This window comes from Pholis gunnellus (assembly GCF_910591455.1).
Source record: "Pholis gunnellus genome assembly, chromosome: 24".
Lineage (NCBI taxonomy): Eukaryota > Metazoa > Chordata > Actinopteri > Perciformes > Pholidae > Pholis > Pholis gunnellus.
The window spans coordinates 4,805,988-4,828,199 of record NC_136551.1 but is presented as its reverse complement, the minus strand read 5'-3'; the positions used below and the strand labels follow the sequence as shown (position 1 = coordinate 4,828,199).

The following is a 22,212-nucleotide window of genomic DNA, read 5'->3' as shown; positions in this document are numbered from 1 at the left end:
TTTTTCTCCAGAGCCCAGCCTGTTTTTCCCCCCCCGGTGCCTTTTCTCAGGCTATTTTCAGCTCTCTTGTTAACATTTTGAGGTGAGCGCGTGCCACCGAGGCCTCCTTATTTAGTTTATGGAGAGATCTATTAGACCGTTGACATTTCCCTCCACCCTTTCTTTCAGCTCTGTACCACAACCTTCTCTCTCTCTCTCTCTCTCTCTCTCCTCCTAAGTTTCCTCTCTGGTGTCGCTGCCCTCGTTCCCTCTTCTCTCTCTTTCTTGTTTTGGCAAGAACAACAACAGCGGCTTGAAATCTCACTGCGGTCGCCTCTCCTAACCAAGCAGCGCTGCTAAATGTCCCTGAACCTGTATTGATCCGGCCTGAGGAATCGTATCATTTACCTCCGTACACTCCCGAACACGCCATGGAAATCAATAGCCATTTATCAGACATTTTGAAAATGGGATTTATTTATACATTTTTTTTAATAGCGAGCCCAGCGATGCAGAAAATCACACTTTGATCCCGATCGGAATCGTTGAATCTGGCCACAGCTAGGCAGCTCCTCCCGAGCTGGATTTCTTTTTCATACCGTGAGCCAAGAGAGGAGCAGAGGCATCTGGGAAATATGCTATGGATTTCCTGACAGCATCGCCGATACCCAATCACCTGGCGCGTCAGGCCGCGCTCACTTCCTCGCTCGTGGCGTTCATTGAGCGACGACGCTCTGCCAACCCGTCCTCATCAAGGGTTTTTTTATTCTTTGAGGCCTGCAGCGATCGGTAACCTCGAGGTTGGCGCACGCCGCCACACGCGGTTCTGCCGCCGGTTGGCCGGTTACTCTGTCGGTACGGAAACTCTGATGCAATTAAAGCGCAGCACGCGCGAGACACCACCTCCGATCTGATTTGTTATTTTTCACCCCACCAAAAATGAAATAGCCAGCGGTGGGCTCCTCCCCCGAGGGGCCCGATAATGAAACACCCCACTCACACACACACACACACACACACACACACACACACACGTAGCGAGAATAGAAACAGTAAAACACCTGGGAAGTAATGTTGGAGACAAAAAAGAGAGAAAACGTGATAATGGACTGTTGTATTGAAACGCTACATGATGGCTAAAAAAATCACACTGAAAGAATATTTTAATTTGAGCAACTGGAAATAAGAGAGTACTGCTACTGTGAATGAAAATCCTTTCCCCTGAGTAGTGCAGACCCGTAGAGAGCTGACCGGTAAGTTGTTAGTAGATACGAAATATGTGCAGTAGATTAGAATGAGACATTTCACACGTTTACCTGGTTCCTCTCTCCGTGCGGTACGACGATCGCGCGAGCGCAGATCCACTCGAGCGCGACGCTCTCTCGCTCGCGTTCGGCCTTGTGTGATCAGCCTTTTAGCTGCCGGCCTCCTCATCCATCAACACCGGCATCGAGCTGCTCTTTTATGCATTTCTTGTAGCCTTGAATGGTTAAAAAAAAAAAGAAAAAAGGAAACAAATCTTTCCGAGCTCTCCGCACAAGGCCAGGAGCGCCATTCTCCCCCTCTTGAGTGGGTTCTTGTGTGATTTGAAAGAGAGGACGAGTGCGCGCGTGTCTCCCTTTCTCTCTCGTGAGCCAGAGGATTGTGGGTAACACCCTGACCTAAGCTGACGTAAACAAAAGCAGGGATAAAAGACATGTGGTTGCCGTGTCTATTCACGTCTCTGTTTATTCTCTCAGCGGGCCGTCTATCCGCGTGATCTGGAGGTAGGGTTGTCCGTCTGTGTGTGTGTGTGTGTGTGTGTGGCACTTTTTAAGTGTGTGTGTTCAGCTAAATCTGGTCTTCAAAAAAAAAAGGCACTTCATGTCCCTTCCTCTTTCCTCTCCCTCTCGTGTTCCCTGTCCATCTATCCGTCTCTAATTTGACCCGGCCATGTTCCCTGTCTGTGGATAGGTCACACTTGTAATTATGACAATCACACTGTCCCCTTCTTTCTGTCTATTTTTCTCTATATGCTAATGATAGGCTCTGTGTAATGTCTTGATGGCCAATTAGGGCCACAGAAGTGCACGAGCAGTTTCTTTTTATAGGCGTCTTTGTTCCATAACAGGAGTCGGGAATAACTCTTGATATAGTTTTTAACTCGATATTTCAGTAACTTACTGACAAAACGCACTTCTTTCTTTTTTTCCTTCTCACTTTTGGCCTCTTTGCCCCCTCGCGGTCATCATTGGACGTCCAATAATGTGCGGTCATAGATCACGCACTGGCCACTGATCACTTATTCACATCCTCTGACACGTTACGTGTCTTTGTATGCTGCAGTGCTAATTGCGCGGCATGTTTATTATTACGACGTCGACGTCCTCCATGTGCATTCCAGCTGACCGTGCATAACGTGTGGCTGCACAGCGAGCCGGAATCTTGTTTAGACAGCGTAACAAAGACACACGGGCGCGCACGCACACGCGCACAAACTCGTGCATCTTATCTTCAAGTCATTACCCCGTGAATCGTAAACAACATGTGACACCTTAATGAACAGTGAAGTCACAGAAAAGCCACGCGCGCAACTGCACACTCGAAGTCATTATGAAACACACACACACACACACAGAGAGAGACTCTCGCACACAAGTCCAGATAGGACTTGTCATCCGTTTCACAGCTGTTTTGTTTTTTTGGACTCTCTAATGTCGCGTGTGTGTGGACATCCATCACCTTGATGATATTTTAATGTCACATCCTCAGGCTGTCTCAATCTCTCTCTCCCCCTCTCTCTCTCTCTCTCTTACTTTTTTCTCTCCCGCCCACACGTCGGCCATCACTTCATAAATAAACCCCCACATCATTAAGTAAACACGCACCAGCCTGTCACGGTGATAGATGGCCTACACACACACACACACACGAGCGCACGTACGCGTACGGGCGCTGGTGGTCGGTGTGGGCTGCGTCATGCCCACAGGCAAAAGCCCCCGATGGGTTTTGCGCCCACAGTCCTAATGAATGCGCACAGATTCATGCGTGTGCTCACTATTAGGAAGAACAGTGGTAGAAATAAAGTGAGAAAGTAAGTGTCCGCGGGCCCTTTCTGTGGTTATATTGATATTTAGGTTTGTTTACCGGTGAAGTTTTTCCCGCTGTGCGTCGGTGACCGACCACCGCCGCTTCCACCTGACGAGTGCGGCCCTCTCTCTGCCTCTGAGCGGCGGGCGTAATGGATGCGCTGGCAGGCTTGTCCCGCTGTATGCACACCGTTGGGGAAGCTGCCACACACACACGAGAGAAGAAAAAAAAATCTGTAGCCCAGCAGAAAGCTGCTTATGAAGACGAGAGGGGGACCCGAGGGAGAGGAACGGGAGAGAGGAGTGAGCGGGCAAGCAAACGAGGGAGAGAATACGAGGGGAATGGGAAAACGGGGAAAGGGGGGGGGGAGTGGCGGCGAGGCAGCCAGTCAGGAAGAGAGAACGTGTGTTTATGAGAAAGGGGGGGGGGGGGAGAAGGAGAGAGAACATGACAAAGCAATAAAGCAGAGTCGAGGCAAATAAGACTTAAAGAGGCGCCGCAGAGGCAAGATGGGTTGGATGAGGAGTAGCACATCTAGCAGGGGGAAGATGGGTTGGCACGAGGAGGAGACAGATGGGACGGAGAGGGACTGACGGACACATGGAGGCATTGACTTAAATGACTGGAGGAATGGAGCGTGGGAGGAGGAAGACGCGGCGGTTTCATGGGTGACTGAGGGATCGTTGAGGCTGAAGCAAACACGGGACGTCCCCCCGAACATGATATTTAATCGCTACCAACGGAAATGCTGCGGCATCCACATTTTATTTTGCTTCGGGAAGCTTTGTTTCCCTCTCTCCCCCTTAACTCCGTGCCGTCCAGTTAATTAGAACCGTTCCTGTCAAGTAAACCGTTAAAAATGCACACGTACAAAAGAGGATGGATTGGAGAAGGAGAGCGTGGGAGGCCCGAGATGCCGGTTTGTGCATATGGAGGGAAGTGAGGGAGAGGGAGCAGCTGGTCCGGGGGAGTTTCTCTGAAGGAGGCTGCACTAATGTTGGTCTAATGTTAGTGTTAATCAGGTTAGCATATGCCCTCTGTGTGTGTGTGTGTGTGTGTGTGTGTGTTGATTTGAGTTTTTACTTATGCACCTGCCATATTTTAATGAGGAAAGAGAGAGGGATGACTGGGCTGCACATCATCACTCAACATCTCACTCGTACACACACACACACACACACACACACACACCCACACACACACACACACACACACACACACACGTGGGCACATACATCCCTGCACTTCTATCTTTGTGAGGACACTCATTGATAATGCATCCCCGACCCCCCTTACCCCGACCTAAACCGAGTTCTAACCTGAAACTTAAAACCACTTTTCAAAAAAAAGGTCAAATTGGTCCTCACAAAGATAGATGTGCAAGTAACACACATACACACACACAATCCCCATGTGGAAAGCTGCATTTGAGGCATCCAACAAGTTCGATAAAGTCCTGCTTTGTATTTTTTTTACTAGCATACACACAAGCGAACGCCCGCGCACACACATTTTATAAGTTCGACTTTTAAGAGGTAACATACCACAAACGCATAAAAACACACAATCCACCAGCAGCCATGGAAAGCCAACATGTACACACACACACACACACACACACACACACACACACACACACACACACACACACACACACACACCATCAAAGGGCTGCAAACCTCAGCTTCGGCCAAAACTGAAGCTGCTTTCAGAGTTCATTTCTCGGTAGGAGGCTCCAGTCAGATCCATGCTGGCAGGAACTTTTCAAGAGGAAATCTCGTAATTCGGTAATTACAAGAAATGCAGCCCCTTGATCCCCGGTTATTCCTCGTGGTCCTCCCGTCCCGTGTGCCGATCAAAGGCCGCCCGCTGGGCGCCGACTCTCCGGACCGGGTGCTCGCTGCTATTCTGGCCCGTGTAATTACAGTGGGCCCCGCCGCAAGTTAGTGTTTCAGGTCGCACGCCCCAGAATAAACCCGAACAAGCTGCTGTGAGCGGCTGCTGGGGAACTGAGGCTGAGCAGGAGGGAAATGACAGAGGGAGGAGTAAGGCGGGAGGGAGAGCTTACAGGGGGCGAGGTGATAATTATGAAAAAAAGCAGTGCTGCGAAGATAGTTCCTCTTTACAAGCCTTTTAGTCCGAGATTAAGTCCTGGCAGATCATTTTAGGTGAAGGTATTTGCCAGCGAAATGAGATTAATCCATGTTTTGTTTGCAAATGTAATTGTTTCTTTCACTAATCCCTTTAAGCGTTTCCAGCACAAGACTGGATGCGATGCTTCATGAATATCCTGAAAACCAATTCGCTCTTTAAACCGGTGAAATCACCTGAAACCATTCGTGTATCGATTGATTTTTATTAAATTTTTTTTTTACCACCCACATCGTTTTTACATCACCTCCTCTTTCGCCGTCGGCGGTCACCTCGTCGTTTGATTGCCACTCACACACACACACACACACACACACACACACACACACACACACAGAGAGAGAGAGACTCAAGGCACAAGCTGAACTCTCGCTCCCACTCCTGGGAGACAAAGACAAGAGCGAACATCTCTTTCCGGCATTACGTTTCCACCCACTGCTATCAAGAGTTTTCACACACTCACACACGCACACACACACACACACACACACGTCTCGCACCCTTTCTCCCCCCTTCTTCTCTTTGCAAAGTCACAATGAGCGATTCCGTCCACGGACTCTCCCCCCTCTCTATCCTTGTCTCTTTCCCGAGGCTCAACACACTCCTCTCTCTCCTCCCTTTTTGTTTTAAGTCACTTCATTCCGATGCTGCGCAGCAACCGGGTGAGGGTTTTTTTTTTTTCTCTCCTCCCCATCCGGGGCCGGCAAAGTCCTACAGGGACTTATTTGGCGTCTGTCTTTATCCCCGCAGCTTGTCTCTGGCCTACGGGCAAACTGCAGAGTGTGATCTGTCTGCAAGTTGATAGAAATCTCCCCATTCTGCTCCTCACTCGCGTTCGCTCGCACTTCAAAGCTCGTCACCGGCTGTTAAAGAAGAGGGGGTTCAGCTGGGGTCCTCCTGTCTGTGTGTGTGCATTTAAATTCGCTTCCCTTCCATTGTTTAACACTTTCAATATAATTCCCCTTCAACGTTCTCTTCAATCTCTCTTCTGTTTTTGTAAAGATAAACAATAAGAGAAGTCAGCGCCCACGTTAAACACTGGATAGCGTTGTGCCGTGTGCAAAATGCTTGAGAACTGGAGAGAGGCCACCGGCAAACGTGGCGTAAGAAGAGTTTGATTGTGTGACATTTAAGGTTGTTTTTATGTTCCTCAAATTCAAAAGGTGTGTCCTCGTGCTGTGAAAACAAGACGTTTATTTATTATCTCGGTACGAGTGCTCTCGAGAAAATGTTCTCTTAAAAAAAATAAGAAAACATTGGCGAGTCCCAGAAATCAATGCATACTATGAAAATAACAACAAATCTTGGATACAAAACAAAAATAAGAGAAAATCTGTTCTTACATCGCTTCTTTCTTGAGGCCCCGATGACTTTATTATTCCGTTTCATGCTCATATTGTCTGTATCCAGAGAAAGAAAGGAGACAATGGATAAATTACAGTTTTTCCTCACTGCGAGACGAGGAATTTCAACAGATGGAGGATGAGAGGCGGTGGAACCTTGTGAGCCAAAGGCAGGGACATCAAACCGGCGGCTTCACCATCCAGCAAAAGGAAACCCAATGTGAGGCAACGCTTTCTATTTGCCGCATGCGAAGAAAAACCGCTGCGGATGAATTTTGGGGCGACCCCTTTTAAAGGGCTCACTCCGGAGGGCCTGGAGCCGCATCAAAGTGTGCGACGGTCAAGCGCATCGACCTCACGACATTTGCAGCAGGCCGACGGAGGGCATGAGGAGCTGGACTGACTCATCAAACGCCTCGCTGGCGGTGGCGGGGTCGACCCCCACATCCACCAATCTGTTGCTGTAAGGAAGACCGGACCGGAGGGAGGGCTGTTGGAAGATGTGACTCGGCCACCTGACGTACTTTTCGGGGCCTCATATCACCTGGAGAGGGAAAAATGAAGCCACACACACACACACACACACACACACACACACAGAGGGGCCTTCGGATGTTATTTCAGTGAACAGTGGGGAGGCGTACAAACCCCACAGGAGAGGAACAGGAACACGGCTCCAGTAAATAAACAACACCCCATGGCCACTGCCACGGCCACACACACACACACACACCGGCACACACATGGAACAGGTTTAACACTCATGTTGATTGCAGCTCCCCACGCGGCCACGAGAACGCCCACACGTGCAGGTTCCTTTTTCAGGAAGTTCAATTCACACGGAACCTAATATTCTGTTTCCAATCAGAATGAGTCGATTTATGTCGCCATGTCAGATGAAACTGGTCCCATCCCGCGTTTCGTCATCCCCTGAAGAGTGATATAAATCGCCCAGTTACAAAAATGTTTGCGGCTAACAGCCACTTAAACAAATCAAATGCTCTCTTGGGCTGTAAAACATATTTATTCCCTCTGTGCCCGTCCACTTGGAGCCAGAGTGACGTCAGCGCATTTCCGGAGGCGTTCGAGTCCTCATTCTGAAATGTGTGCCGACGCGTGCAAACTGGTTTGAGAGCTTAAACCAGAGCAAGTTCTTCTTAATCTAAAGCAGCTAAGCAGTCTTTCCCGATACCTGTTTCATCCTCGCATGGGAAGATTACACACATCCAGTCAGAGTCCGAACCCAACTGTATGTAAATGTAGGGAAAGCCTTCCTAAGGTCAAGAGTTGAGACCTAAACCAACATTAACAATGAAGACAATTACCAGCAGATTGGCCTATTACCAAAATAGACTGCATTCCAGTCTGAGTGTGTGTAACCTTTGGTCCCCGTGTGTGTGTGTGTGTGTACCATCTGCTGCTAACGAGCTCAGAGTGAGCAGGGTCCAGGTGTGGGAGTGTTTAGTGTACACTCGGGGGGGGCCAAGTGAGCCTCCTGTTTGAGATACACCCGGAGCCTCCTAATGCAGCATAATCTCGTGTGCCGGCGGCTCAGCGCCGAAGATGTGCTTTGACCTCTTTTCGAGATTCGGTTGGTTTTATTAGTTGCCAACGAGCCATTTTTGCAGGGACATCGCAACTCGGAACGTCGTTCCCGCTGACATCTGGCTGTTGTCTTTTAGAGGGAACGGTTACATTCGGCATTCATTCCCGGGACAAATGACTCAGCAGGATTTACACAATTATTATAATTTATTAACATACAGAACATAGAATAACAAAGCTCTCCTCAAAGACAACAGAGACTATCACTTCCTATCATCTAACTATCACCGACTCTGATTTGGTTGAAATAAAAGCCTTCATTCACAGAGTTAGTCTTTATATGCTCTTCTTAACAGCTACCAGACTCCATTGCTTAATTATCATCCAAGATGGATGGTGGGAGGAAGGAATAAAAAAAAAAAACGGATGGATGGATGGAAGAGGAGTAGATGGCAGTACAGGAGGCTAATTATGCCGTTTGGCAAGAGACGACGCGGGGAGGGAAAAAAGGCAAATCTGAGCATCTCAGTCTCGGGATGAAAGCCCCGCTCAGGCATCGTGTCAAAGCACTTGGACTCTCTCATTTGATGGTTTATTGTATATACGAGCATCGCAAATTCCCAGCAAAGCCAAAAAGTGCTTCGTGAAATTCATTTCCGGAGCTCCGGCAGTACTTTCTGATGAATGCGACAGCTGTGCTGCTGGAGCCGATCGGCGTGTGTCAAAGCACGGCTTTCTAATTTGGAAAAATGGAAAAGTGACTTTTTTTTAAAAATGTATTTATTTTTTTTCTTTTCACTCATTCACGCTTCACACGCGCGAGCCAAGCATTCTGCCGGAGCGTTTTGTCAGCTGCCGAATGGCGGCAATGACGCAACACAATCATACACTTCATAAGAGCGATTGTTCCCGATATGTTGAAGCTCATGTTGCTTTTCCCCTCACGACGGTCTGAAGATCTGCTGATTGGGAGGCTTGCGCGTTGATTACGCACAAAAGGCCGCGGTATACTCCAAGTTCAGCAAAGCCTTTCAGCTTTGCACATTTTATTTTTCCCCCCACATGACACGCATGAGAAATAGGAAATTCCCAATCGTGTGTGTGTGTGTGTGTGAGTTGTGGTCTGGGATGGAGTCCAAAGAGAATCTGGCTTTCTCTCAGCTACTGTCTGCATAAGACATTCACTTTTCCTCTGATAACCACTTGCACATGCCACGTATATACATATATATACACTCTATAGATACACACACACACATGTCAGGGTTCAGGGCGAGGACGTGAACTCGGGCGGCGTGCGAGGCCACAGTGAAGCGTCCTCGCCCTCCACCCCCGGAGCTGTGAAGACGAGGCTTCTCTTGCTCACCGGCCGCCTCCTCAGAAGTCCGACTGCGTTTGCATTCCCTCTCTAACCTGGATGAATTTCATATTGCTGTTTTACCAGTTGCCATGGTGAGACTGAGACTTCCATGCGTTTGTTTACTCTCGTGTGTGTGTGTGTGTGCGTGCGCCGTAGCAGTGTTTTTCAAAGCGCATCATCTGGCACTAAAGCTGGCTCTTCTAATTTGGGGAAATGGGCTTCCGCTTGAAAAGCATCCGTATGACAGCCAGGATACGTGTGTTTGTGTGTCGGTTAATAAGCGAATCAATCAGACCTATGGCTGCAGGCTATTATGTTAATACAATCAATGGAGTTTCACTCATTTTTTTTGTCCGAACACACATTTCCTCCCCCCCCTCCTCCCTCCTCATCATCATCATCATCATCATCATCATCCTCTTCCCCTCTGCCTCGTTCATACTCTGAAGACGTATTGTGCGCCGCTCGGCACACACAGAAGGTCCTCCACCTGAGTCCCGGCTCCTCGCTGAGACTAATGTCCCCTTTACTTCACATTATGCATAATGTCCCCTACCCTAACGCACACGCACTGCCATCCAAAGATGGAGCGCTCGCTTCCAGACATCATACTAAACCCCCCCAAAGTACCTCAATATTACCATACACATGTGCACACACAGCCACAAAGCCACATTAGTGGGCTGAGCTTGCCCCAGCCTTGCCTCTGATGTGCTTTCACTTCCTGGCTCCCATTCAGAGACATTAGAGAGATCCATGCTAATGACATCTGGTAATGCGCCGCTGCTGCATTGACATGCAGAATGAGTTTGAACTCATACGTTCGTGCGAAACCCAGCGATGTACCGGCCCCCGCACAGAGTCATTTACACTCGTATATAGAGTGTGTGTGTGTGTGTGTGTGTGTGGATCAAACGCATCGCCGTTTACCTCTCTAGATTTCCATGCGTCTGTCAGACCTGTGATTGCTTGTTTGTGCGCACACATGTCGGCCGCTTTGGTGTGTTTGACCAACGCGCCGGTGGGTATGTGTGTGTGTGTGTGTGTGTGTGTGTGTGTGTGTTACGCCACGGCGGCGTATGTTGTGTTTGACCGATGAAATGTCCACTGAGTAAACAAGCCTGTGTTTGTATGTGGAGACTCGGAGCGCCCGCAACCCAGATTGCAGTTAATTGAAACTGTATGCTCTGTCCTCTCTGACTCCCCCCCGTGTTTAAACACCCCCCCCCTACACACACACACACACACACACTTGTGTCGTCGTAACCTAGAAGAAGAGGTTTACCTCTACTACTTCTTGTACAACCCCCTGCCCCCCCAAAAAAACCTACCCAGAATGCAATTTGTCTTCATACGCCTGGCGTTTTTTGCATGAACCGAACACGCACATGTTCGCCGCTTACATGTGGTTGCGAGTGTTTGTGTAGCCACATGTGGGGCATTCCATGTTGTTTTTTGTTTCCACTGAAACCACGAGCTTTGAATCCATAATGTATGGCCCGACTGAGTTGAATATGAAATATTACTGAGGTTAAACTTATAGCCTGAGGATATATGTGTTCAGCATCAATAGGCCTGGAATCTGCAAACGGCTTCAAACATTTTTGACGGTCAAGTTCAACGTCTTGCTCGAGGACGTTTATTGGCTGTTGCGTGACCGAACCTTGGCCACACGCTTACATTCCGTGTCCTGTGTCTCCTCACCAGATGGCACCCAGAGGTGCTGACTCTCGAGCCGCGCCCCGCTACGAAGAGGTGGACCGGCAGTACCCCACACAGCCCAGGTGAGCTCTCTCTGTGTGTGTGTGTGTGTTTTATTCCTCAGTGCAGCAAATGAAGGGATAACTTCTTACCACTCCCTCCCTTTGTGTCTCCATCACTCTCTCTCTCACACACACACACACACGGCACAGACTAATCCTCTTTGGAGCTTATAATTAAATCTGGAGTGTTTGCCTTGGGAGTGTCTACTCATCCCAGGAATAGGAGTGTTCAGCTCTCCAGAGAGCAAGGCACAGGCAGGAGGATCACACACACACACACACAGAGGATGGTTTGCTCTTATGACGAAATTATAACCTCTAGTGTGGGTTAAACGGAACTGCACATGTTCCTTTATATTTGTTTGAATATCTTAATGTCGAATTATGCACATGCACATTTCCCAGCAGACATCAGTCCAACCACACCAGAGCATTACCTGAGTGAGTGTGTGTGTGTGTGTGTGTGTGTGCCATCTTTGTGACGTCCGTGGCCCCGGCAGCCAAGTGGAGCGGCGGAAAGTAAGAGGAGGAAAATGAGGCAAAGAGGGGGGGGGGGGCCCCGGGATGGAGAGTGAGGAAAAAGAGAACAGTCATTTCACGGGTTATTGCCCCTCCTGATATGACAGGCACCAGGGAGCGCAGACATCCGCACCGGCTCAGGACGAGACACACCGAGAATCTGGGGGAGAGAGAGGGAGAGAGGGAGAGACAGCAGGGAGACAGAGAGACTGGCCGAGTGTAACTGCGGAGACAAACAGACAGACCGATGGAGACTTGCATGACCTTTTCAGAGCTCGACCTATACTTAGGTACAGTATACGGTAAAAAGAAGTCATCCTGTCCACTTATCGGGACTTTCTCCGGTAAATTGAGAATCGTCCCAGACCGTCAATCCGTTAATCGTTACACACAATATCTTTGGATTTTACATTGTTGGTCAAACATAACAAGAAATCTCTAGACATCAACTTGGACTCTGGGACATCACCTTTTAGTTCTGCAATTTAACGTGACTGGAGTTTCTTCTGACTGCGTTATATGTTTATATATGATGAGGCATGAAGATAAGAAGTCGGGTTCAAATAATGTGCATTACCTCAAGTAATCTTCTCCTTGTTATTTAGCTGTGTTCATCTCCTCTTTGAAGTATTTTTAGGCCGAGGACCCATAGGATAGCGTTCGTTTGAAATGCATAATGCTACAGTTAACATGCTTCTGGGGACATTTGCCTCAGCAGAGCAGGAGCAAAGAAACGGAAGAGGAAAAGTGCCAGATAGAGTTTCAACACTATTCAGAGTCATATGTTTGTGTTCTTGTTTCTGATGTTTCTGTAAAGATAAATCACGACTCCTCAGTCCCCCAGAATAAAAAAACCTCCTCCGACTCCCCCTCGCATAAATACAGAGGCAAGAGGAGGAGACGCAAATCTTTTCTGGGAATTTTCTTTTCTTTTTTTGTTTTTTTTTGCGTCGAGGGGGAAAAAAACAGGAGAGAAAGAGAGAGCAGACACAGCAGTGAATTGAATGCATTTTTCAAAGTGGAGCTGAACTTTGTGCAAAATCCCCCCGGGGGGGCCGCCATTATTGAAAGCCATTTCCTCTCAAAATGAGTGCGGCTCCACCATTGGCCTGGCTCTCATTAGCATACATTTGGCCTGCCTTTGTGTGGAGCCGGCTGGGGCTGCAGCTGGAGGGGTGGGAGTGAAGGAGGTGAGTGTGTGTGTGTGTGTGTGTAGATGGCTAGTACAGGAGATGTTGCAAAGCACCTCACAGATGGGAGCAAATGGAAAGAGAGGAGAGGAGAGGTATGAGTCAGAAGGATGGGGATGAAATCAAAGCAGGCAGACATTTGAATATTTCACTTTCAGTGCAAAGCGTCAACATGTCCGTCCCAATTTCAGCTACAAGTACGTTCAGTTATATTGTGTTTTTTTTGTTGTAGCTTTAAGCAACACAGTCGAACAAAAGCAGAGCAGTCGAGTCTGTTCTTTCTCGTATATATTTGAAAACATTTCTCATCACAATCCCCGCAGCCCAGAGTGTCCTTGTACCGTCTGGCCATTCCCAACCTCTCGAATCAAGAGTTTCTTTCAACCTGAAGGGGGCGGGTGACAAAGTAGCGCTGAAAGAAAGAGGACCTCGGTGCCGGGAGCTACTGCGCGGCAGCCAACAGGAGAAGCCGGAGTCTGGGGGAGAGAGAGGATTTGGAAAGTGGCAGCGTGGAGAGGTTTGCCCCAGGGGAGGGTGATAGTGCTACTTTGGCTCTAACCTCCCTCTCTCCGTCGGCCATTAACGCCGGGGTGCAGCTCAGTCTGCAGAGAGGCTCCATGCTCGGGGGCGGGGGGGGGGGGGGGGGGGGGGTGGTTAGCGCCAAACGACACACACACACACACACACACGGCCATATGGAGAATATTAACGTCATTACCAATTCAAAGCAGCAGGTCACAGACGCAGCGACCCAGCCCCGGGTTATCCTATCAGAGTAGCCCCTGACCCCCCCCCCCCCCCCCCGCCCCCAAAAGGTGATTGGATTAAGGGGCCGGGGTTGGCGCGGCAAACGTCGCTGGCCGGGGCCGATAATTGGCCGATTGATGTGAAGCCGCCGGCCAGTAAGTCAGAGAGAGCACGGGCCTCGACCCCCAGAGGACAATACTGGCCTCATGAAGCTCCTGTCACATCTGGACACACTGTGTTTCTGTCCGCGGGGTCCCTTTTTGGATCTGTTCTCATCTTCTTTTTTTTTGTTTTGTTTACTTTGCCGTCAGTCATTCTAAGGAGCCTCTCCGGTTCGTAATCGGTGGAGTGACTGAGCGCTCTCTGCCCCTCCTTAAAAAAAAACCAGGGGGCAACATGGTGATTGTCCTCAGCAGGTCGAGTGTCCTCCCGTTTGTGGGGAACTGTCCCTTTAAGGACCATCACCTGACCTTCCTTTAAAGTACGCACACTTCGACCCACTTCCCGGTCTTACAGCCACTTGGTTTCCCCCAGCATGTCTCAACACCAGGACCTTTTGACCCCGGGCAGTGTCTGCTCAGGCCCTAATGAGCCACGTCCAGACTGGACACACCTAGTAGCGAAGCAGAAAAGAATAAATGCCTCCTAAATCCTAAATAGGATGAATAAAAAAGGAGAGGAGAGGAATATTAAAAATGAAAAACCCTTCTAGACTGCTCACATTTCGTCATTTATTTCTCACACGGCTGGACGCTTGCACAGGCTTGTAATTATTTTAGCGCAGTAATATCGTTGGGGCCTGTAGGAGCTCTCGGTGAATCCGGATTGGCTTTTTCAAGGTCGGGGGGGGGAGAGAGAGAAATGATATTTTTTCGCTGCACTCGCCAGCCTCTTTATTAAAACCCAATCGCGCATCGCACAGATTTCATAAGTGATCAAGCGTTCCCCCACCCGCCGCTGTCCAGCTGTCGAATGACTCACTCTGAACTCACCCGACTCAGTTAGACTTATTGTCTCCGTAACTCATTTCATTCCTCGGGTCCTGGAGAGTCTTTCGCCTCGTTAGTTGTTGTTTTTTTTCTACATTTGCCCCGTAACAGCTGCTGTTGTCTTCTACGTGATTGGTTTAAACGATCGCGTGGTGACCACCCCCCCTCTTCTTTTATTGTTAAATAAGCAACCCAAGAGCATCTGAAGCAATGTGCGGATTATTTTGGTTTGATTTCCCGGGAGGTGCGCTGACCCTTTTTTCTTATTTGCGGGGCCCTTTCGTGAAGGAGCGGGGGGCCCCCGCTGGTGTGCGCAGGGCAGCACTGTTTGTCCAGCTAACCGTGTTTGCGCTCCGACACAGGAAAACGTAATGGAATCAGAAATGAAAGGGCTCAAGGCCGGCTGCGGCACCAGTGGCTCTGCCTGTTTACAACGACTTCTCTTTCTCTGATTCCATCAATCCTTTTTCGTGTCTGCATCTCTGCGTGTCGCTTCTGTTTTATATCTCTCTCTCTCTTACGTCCCTTTCTATCTCGTCTCGCTCTCTCTCCATCTTCCTGCCTCTCAGGTGTGCGTACGGGAGGGATGGAATCTCTCCGCTTTATGAATAAAACAAAACGTACACACTCCGGGGCCTCGGCGCTCTCCGTGAGCTCAGCGAGAAATACAAAGACCGTCGTGTACAAGTGTGCGTGACATCCAGTCGGTAAATGCAGACGGACGGGCAGCTCTGTGGAAGAGACACAGGAGTCAGCAGGAACTCAAACGTTCGCCTGCTTGCACAGAACAGAATAGCCCAGAAAAGGCATGCAGTGAACTTGGTTTGAACTGCCACGAATCTGAGAAATTGAATATGATTTGTGGCGAGCCGAAAGGTTTTCTGCATTTCCCCATCTGTTCCTGCCATTAACTGCAACTGCCTTTCCCAAGCACGTCTCCATTACACGACTACTCTCCCTGTCGGAGCACTGTCCAAGATGTAAATCTGACCTTTGACCTCCGTAGTAAAGTACTCGGCCCTACTTTTTTTGCACTCTCGCAGTCGTTTTAATCCACTCTTGGATACCAGCAGCTTAGTTAGTTAGCTTGACTACTGTAGCTCCTTAGAATCAGATGAATATTGTGGAATGACTGCTTATTGCTAGCCGTCTGAAGCATGACATCACTCCAGTGAGTCATTGAGGGTGAGCTTCGTGAGAGCGTACCTATTCGTAGTGTGCATGCAGGCTGTTCGCCGTCACTCCTCGCCTTCTCATTTCCAAACCCAAAGCTCCCACATCGCAGCCGGATCCGGCCGATACATTACACCCCCCCCCCCCCCCCCCCAACCCCCCTCCCCCTTGTCGTTGCTCGGTATATGGTAGCAGAGAGTGTAAACACCGGCCCATTTAGATGAGGCACGTGCGTCTAGGTGAGAGCCAATTTCCACTGCTGTTGTTGACACAGCCCCGGTTTGATTAGCAGAGCTGCCTCGCCGGGGCCGCGGCCGGACTGGCTAATGGTTCCCTCTGCTGCCGAGCCAGCCGGGCCTGCTCTGTGTCTCTAGCACTCAGCTAGCACAGCCATTAGCGCTACGACGAAGTGTGTGTGTGTGACTGTGTGTGTGTGTGTGCAGGGTTAGGACAAGGATGAATTTGCAGAATGTAGAGGATGCATCATACACTAATGAATATGTCAACGGGCTAAACATACTGTATTACGTCTTTTTAAATAAACACTTTTTATAATAATTGATGACCATGTTTTGGCTACAGCTTCTCATCTAGAAACCCCCGACATTAAATAAATGAATGCATTTCCAGCTACGCCGCTGGTATCGCTACAAAACATTTTACCCAGAAAAGTGTGTGCGGACATGCATATGAATGTCTGTGTGTGTGTGTGTCTGTGTGTGTGTGTGGGGGGGTGTTTGGCAGTGTAGTGCAGCAGCTGTATATTTTTTCTTCTTCTGCAGAGCAAATGAATGCATTTTGCATGCAACGCGTGTCCGTCTGTTCCCTGTCAGTTGACTAACAGGTGAGCGCAGAGCTGGCAGATGTGCGTACACGTGCACCCGTTTTGCATCTGTATGTTCTCACGTGAATCAATTACACGTGCACATGTCGTTTAGATTGACTGCCGTTCCGTGTTCAAGCGTTCTCATCCTTTACCTGACTGGATACTATACTGTGTCTTGACTTTATAAACTTGACTGCTTTTTGTGCAACTCTGACAGAGACGCATGGTTGTTTTCCAGCTGTTTAGCACCGGGGGTATTCGGGGGACCAGGATGGTGAGTGTGGGGGTCTAATAAGCAGTTGGGAGCGGGGAGGGAGGGGGGGGGGGGGGGGGGGGACTAATTTCCGCCTTCCGTTTCCTAGGGGCAGGTGCAGGCTAACCCAATCCCCCATGCCACCACCATACACACAAATTCTTCACTGTCATAAGGCGGAAGCACATAAGTCCCAGATGCGCGCTCGCACATTTCCCCTTTCACTGCTGCAATCACACACACTCCCAACACAACATCCACACACACACACACACACACGCCTGGATGTAATATTCCGGCAGCGCTCCGCTCTCAGAGGGTGGCCGGGAGCTCGCTATATGGCGCTGATGTTCTCCAAGTGTGAGTCACATGTATTACACGGTGTGCCATTACAGCTCCCCACTCTAGCTGCTCCCTGTGGTTCACATCACACCCTGCTCCAGACCTCAGACCCGTCTCTCTACCCGTCTCTCTGCCCGTCTCTCTGCCCGTCTCTCTGCCCGTCTCTCTGCCCGTCTCTCTGCCCTGTCTCTCCGTAAATGAGCTCTTCCTACTTATGTCATACCTGCTGTCACTCCCATGTCTGTCTACATTGCGGCCAATAGCCACTTCGTGTATGATATTCCATATTAGATAATAACATGGAGAGAAATAACAACCAAGTAGCACTTCGGTCTCTCCATTGTCCTTTTCTGACATTGATTCAAATGTGTTTCTTTCCACATCGCTCATGGAAACATCTCATTTGCGTATGTATTTGTGTTTTGACATTTCAAAAAGTGTGCGTAAAAGTGTCTCGACAGCTGAGCAAAAGCACAGCTACTGTCTGCATGTCTCTTGTTGTCATAAGCTCTCTTCCAGCTAGATTAGCGGAGCTCTTTTAATTGTCATCGCCGACGCCAGCCAGCGTTTTATTTCGGCAGGAACCTGCCATGTTTGGCATGTTTTGTTTTTTTGAAAATCAAACGCTCTGAAGGGAACCCTGGCCTGAAACTGTTACTCACTTCTCTGGGCTTTTTCTGTCTTGAGTTACTTTTTTCGGGTGTGTTCCTTCTTCGTGTGTGCATTTCTGTCTCCTTCTCACGCTCCCTCTCTTTCGCACACTCGTAGGACGCTCGGATGAAGTCACGCAAGTGATCAAGTAAACCGGAGATCTCGCTCTGACACATGGAATACACAAACGCAACCGTGCGCTCCTCCTCTGGCTCGCTCTCCCGCTCACCGACGCACACACACACATACGGAGCGTGTTTTCTCTGGATCTGCTACGTTGAATCCTCATTTATATCGGACATTCCACGAAGCCCCACGGAAAACACACACACACACACACACACACAGGCTAAACACACTCTCTCCACCAGGCTGAAGCCAGCTGTGTGACCCGGGGATGAGGGACTCTCTGTGGGTCAATGAGGCCCGTGGACCCCCTTAATCCCCCAGCTGCTTGACCACACACACACACAAATACTATTAACCAGAATATGTCAGAACTTCCCCTGCGTTTGCTTTTGGTGCTGCAATAATATCACGTATTGCACATTTTGATGAGATGAGGTTAAATCAATGTCAAAGAAATGACAGATAAAGATACTCACTTTCAGACACCTCCTCTCATTGTCATTTAAGTCATTATTATTTAATAGTTATGATCATTTGTTAAGTATTTGGAACAGGCGAGTCCGTCAGTGATTGTATATCAAAGTTGGGACACTAGACCTTTCATTTTTCCCGCAACTCGTCTCCACAAGTCACACATTTTAAATTATCGTTGCCTCTGAGAAGCTAAAAATAGCGGCGAGTGGGATATCAAAGGGGGAGGTCAGAGAGGTGATGGGGGAGGAGAGGAAGATGAATATTGAGGTGGAAAAAGATGAGGGAATTAAAGATCTCGGAGGGGAGGGGGGGGGGGGGTAAGGAGAGTGAGGAGAGAAGAATGTGGAAGCCGGCAGAGGTTCCTGCCTGTTTGGGTGGCCCTGAGTCGGGTTGAGGACCCCCCCCCCCCCCCTCTCCCCCTCCCATCTACCCCTATATCCCTCCATCCTTTCCTTCCTTTCCTCTTTGCCTCCCCTGGTGGCCTCCACCGTTTAATCTGGATTAATGAGGTTGACCTTCGTCTCTCTTCCCCTCTCCAGCGTTGTTTCACTCCTCGCCGAGCTTTACGTGGAGGAACGCGTTGTTTTCGCCCAGAGCCGCTTCTGTCTCCTCGAGTTCTAATATGATATGAAATCTCTCTCTCTGCTCTCTTTGTATGCCTCCTTCCCTTATCTCAAGCCTTGACATGCGTGTATGTGTGCGTGTGTGCGTGTGTGTGTGCGGCTCCGTCTCTGCTGACTGACAAGGCAGCGCTGTTCTTTCTTGGGACCACCTGTGTATCCCCCCCCCCCCCCCCCTTGCTCTGTTTGGGTGGTCAGGCCAGAAAACACACTCCACTGATATGTGGGACACACACGCATATAGAAATCCACGTCAGCACAGTCCATGAATATCCTCAGGGGAAGTCCTCTCATGCACAAGCTGTGTGCGACCTAATCTGCGGTGAGTGAGTCATTCTAATTGGCCAGTCAACAGGTGCTGAGCTCCACTCGGGCGGGGGGGGGGACTGGACAGAGGAGACGCAGGGATATGATTGCAGGACACGGGAGAGGCTAAGCTCAAGGCTTCTGTATAATAAGTACAGTGGGAGCCATTGTTGAAGGGGCGGGAAGGAAACGTCCAAATGTGTTCCGCAGCTCTCTGCTGCTGATTGACATCGTTAGATGTTAGTCGTTAGAACTGGACGTCCTAAGCTCCTCAGAGGTAACCCGATTGAATGTGACCTTTACTACCATATATGGCCAAAAAGAGGTAGTGGTGAGGCTCGTGCGATGCCAAAAGTGATCATTTACGATGTTGACAGGGCTCATTGTAGATCACCACTTTTAAAAATAGGAGAGTTTCCCTTACAGCTAGGCCGATGAGGACCTGACTTTTAGATGTGCTTGCTTGCAAGACATGCGTGTGTCACTCAGCACTGGAAACAGCACATAAGATGGAAAGCATTCGAATGGGCCCGTGAAAGGTGAGCAGCCCTCCCCTTTTCTTGTCTCCCCTCTCTCTCTCTTTCTCTTCCTCCTCTCTTACCTTCTCTCCAGTTCCCTCTCGTCCTCACTCTCTCTCTCTCGCTCTCTCTCTCTCTCTCTCCCCCTCCGTCTCCCCGAGGCCCGCGTGTCGCCTTACCCCAGGGGTTTAGCCCCTAATCACCCAGAGCTAGTGGGAGGGAACCGGAGACTTCCAGCTGGCTGCCTCGTTACTGCAGACCCCTTGGGACACACACATTCCTGCACACTCCAGCTAAACACACACACACACACACACACGACCTCATATATGCTTACCAAGGCATTTGCTGTTATCTCTTGGCATCTCTCCATCCACGTCCCCCGTCCCCCCCCCCACATCAACTGGCTCCTGCCAAGGCCACGGCCTCACCACGTAAACTGAATAACAGGAGGAGGCTTACCGCAAGGGAGGGCCAAATCTCTGGCACGTCCTCGCCTCCAAACCAGTTTAAACCAGTGTTAAATGTCTTCTTCCTCTCTACAACCAAGCATACATAAATAGGCTATATATATACAGTATATATGTGTGTGTATGTTCTGATTTTTTTTTATCTTTCAGGAGGGATCCATATGATTATCCCACACACTCCAGACCAGTGCCAAGAGAACCGGCCTACCCCGGGCACTACACCGATCCTCCGCAATCCTATCAGGGGCCCAGCAACCAGCGCTACCACCCCCCGTCCCCCGGCGCGGGGCAGCAGCAGCACCGCGCGGCAGTGAGGCAGGACGTCCCCCCGTCTTTCGCCGAGGGCCGCAGAGGGCGGAGCTACTACGAAGCCGCGGGAGGGCGGGGAGACGGCCGCTACGCCAGCCCAGACAGGTACCGCGACATCGGGGAGCGCCACGCCAGCCCCGAGCGCTACGACCTCGCGGACGAAAGACAACCCGACCCAAGGCGGAAGAACCCCCTGATAGATGCTGTGTGAGAAAAGAAAGGTACTCCGGAGTGACAGTCACACAAAGAATATAAATAACTCCAAATTCATGCGTTTCCAGATTTTCGAATTATGATATCGGCTGTCCGGGCTGCCAGTGTGGATAAGTGAGATTTGGCCATATTAACTTATCTGATCAGGAACCCTGAAAGCTAGAAGTGACAAGCTGGGAGGCTAAAATAAGGCTTATTTTCTGAACCATCTGGTCATAACTCTCCACAGGCCAAGACAGATTTAACAAGCGTTATGGACTCGTGTGTGTGTGTGTGTGTGTGTGTGTGTGTGTGTGTGTGTGTGTGTGTTTGTGTGTGTGCAAACGTGTACATGTATACACATGTTTGCAACCGCTTGTGTATACACGCAAGTGTGCCGATGTTTATATCGACGTTATTTTAACAGATTTTATGATGTAACTTTGAAATTCAGGACAATTAAATGAAAGACACAGATATATATATATATATATATATTTAGAGTTAACTTAGTATATATTTAGTGTATAGAATCAACTCTTTTCCAGCATTTTGCACAAGCTGATCAAACTGAAGGAAATAAGGAAGGATCACCTTGACCAGCTGGGCCAGGAGACACAGGAAGTTGAAGTGGGACAAACAGGAAAGGGAAGCAGCTTCAAAGTGTCCTCTTGTCCTTGATGTTTTGTCTCTTGGACTTCCTTTACATCCGGCCATATAGCTATCTGTACTTTTGCCTTTGATTATTTGGATGTGGACGTGGCTGATACATTTGCTGAAGATTTGTCCCACGTATGAATGCAACGCATATGAACTTAAGTGTGATATTTTGGTGGTGTTTCTAATTACAAATGTATAAATGTTGATCAGATTATAAAAGTGTTCTGTGTGAATCCTCACACACGGGGCAGCTAATAAAGAGCTTAATAAAACATTTTTACCTTTTGACATGTCTGCTTTAAGTCACTGCACTGATTTGATTCAAACACTGTCAAATAAATGATTCTTTTTTTTTTTTAGACATATATTTTGCATTAAACGTTTTGAAATTCTCTCTCATTTCATCCTACGTCTGTTCCTTTTAACAAATGACCCAGACTCTGCATATTTAAAATATCCAGTCAAACTGCGACAACACCACGAGTCATCACTTTATTAAATATTCAGCTTAATTTCTCCGAGCACAATCTTCAGATGAATTTGCGCTGTGAGATGACTGATAAGAGTAGCCGGCGTTCTGATAATGACTGAATCATATTCGACAATTAGAGTCAGGGAAATCTCCACGAGGAAA

General features: G+C 49.0%; 1 protein-coding gene across 2 annotated transcripts in view; it reads left to right on the top strand.

Moving 5' to 3' along the window:
* Nucleotides 1-21,863, top strand: part of pard3ba (par-3 family cell polarity regulator beta a) — a 99,363-nt gene extending 77,500 nt beyond the window's left edge. For both annotated transcript variants that reach the window (XM_079185500.1, XM_079185499.1), the window contains 2 exons: nt 11,155-11,231; nt 20,568-21,863. In XM_079185500.1, the coding sequence (XP_079041626.1) occupies nt 11,155-11,231; nt 20,568-20,937 (447 nt within the window). In that variant the 3' untranslated portion in view covers nt 20,938-21,863. The remainder of the gene's footprint in view (nt 1-11,154; nt 11,232-20,567) is intronic.
* The last annotated feature ends 349 nt before the right edge of the window (nt 21,864-22,212 follow it).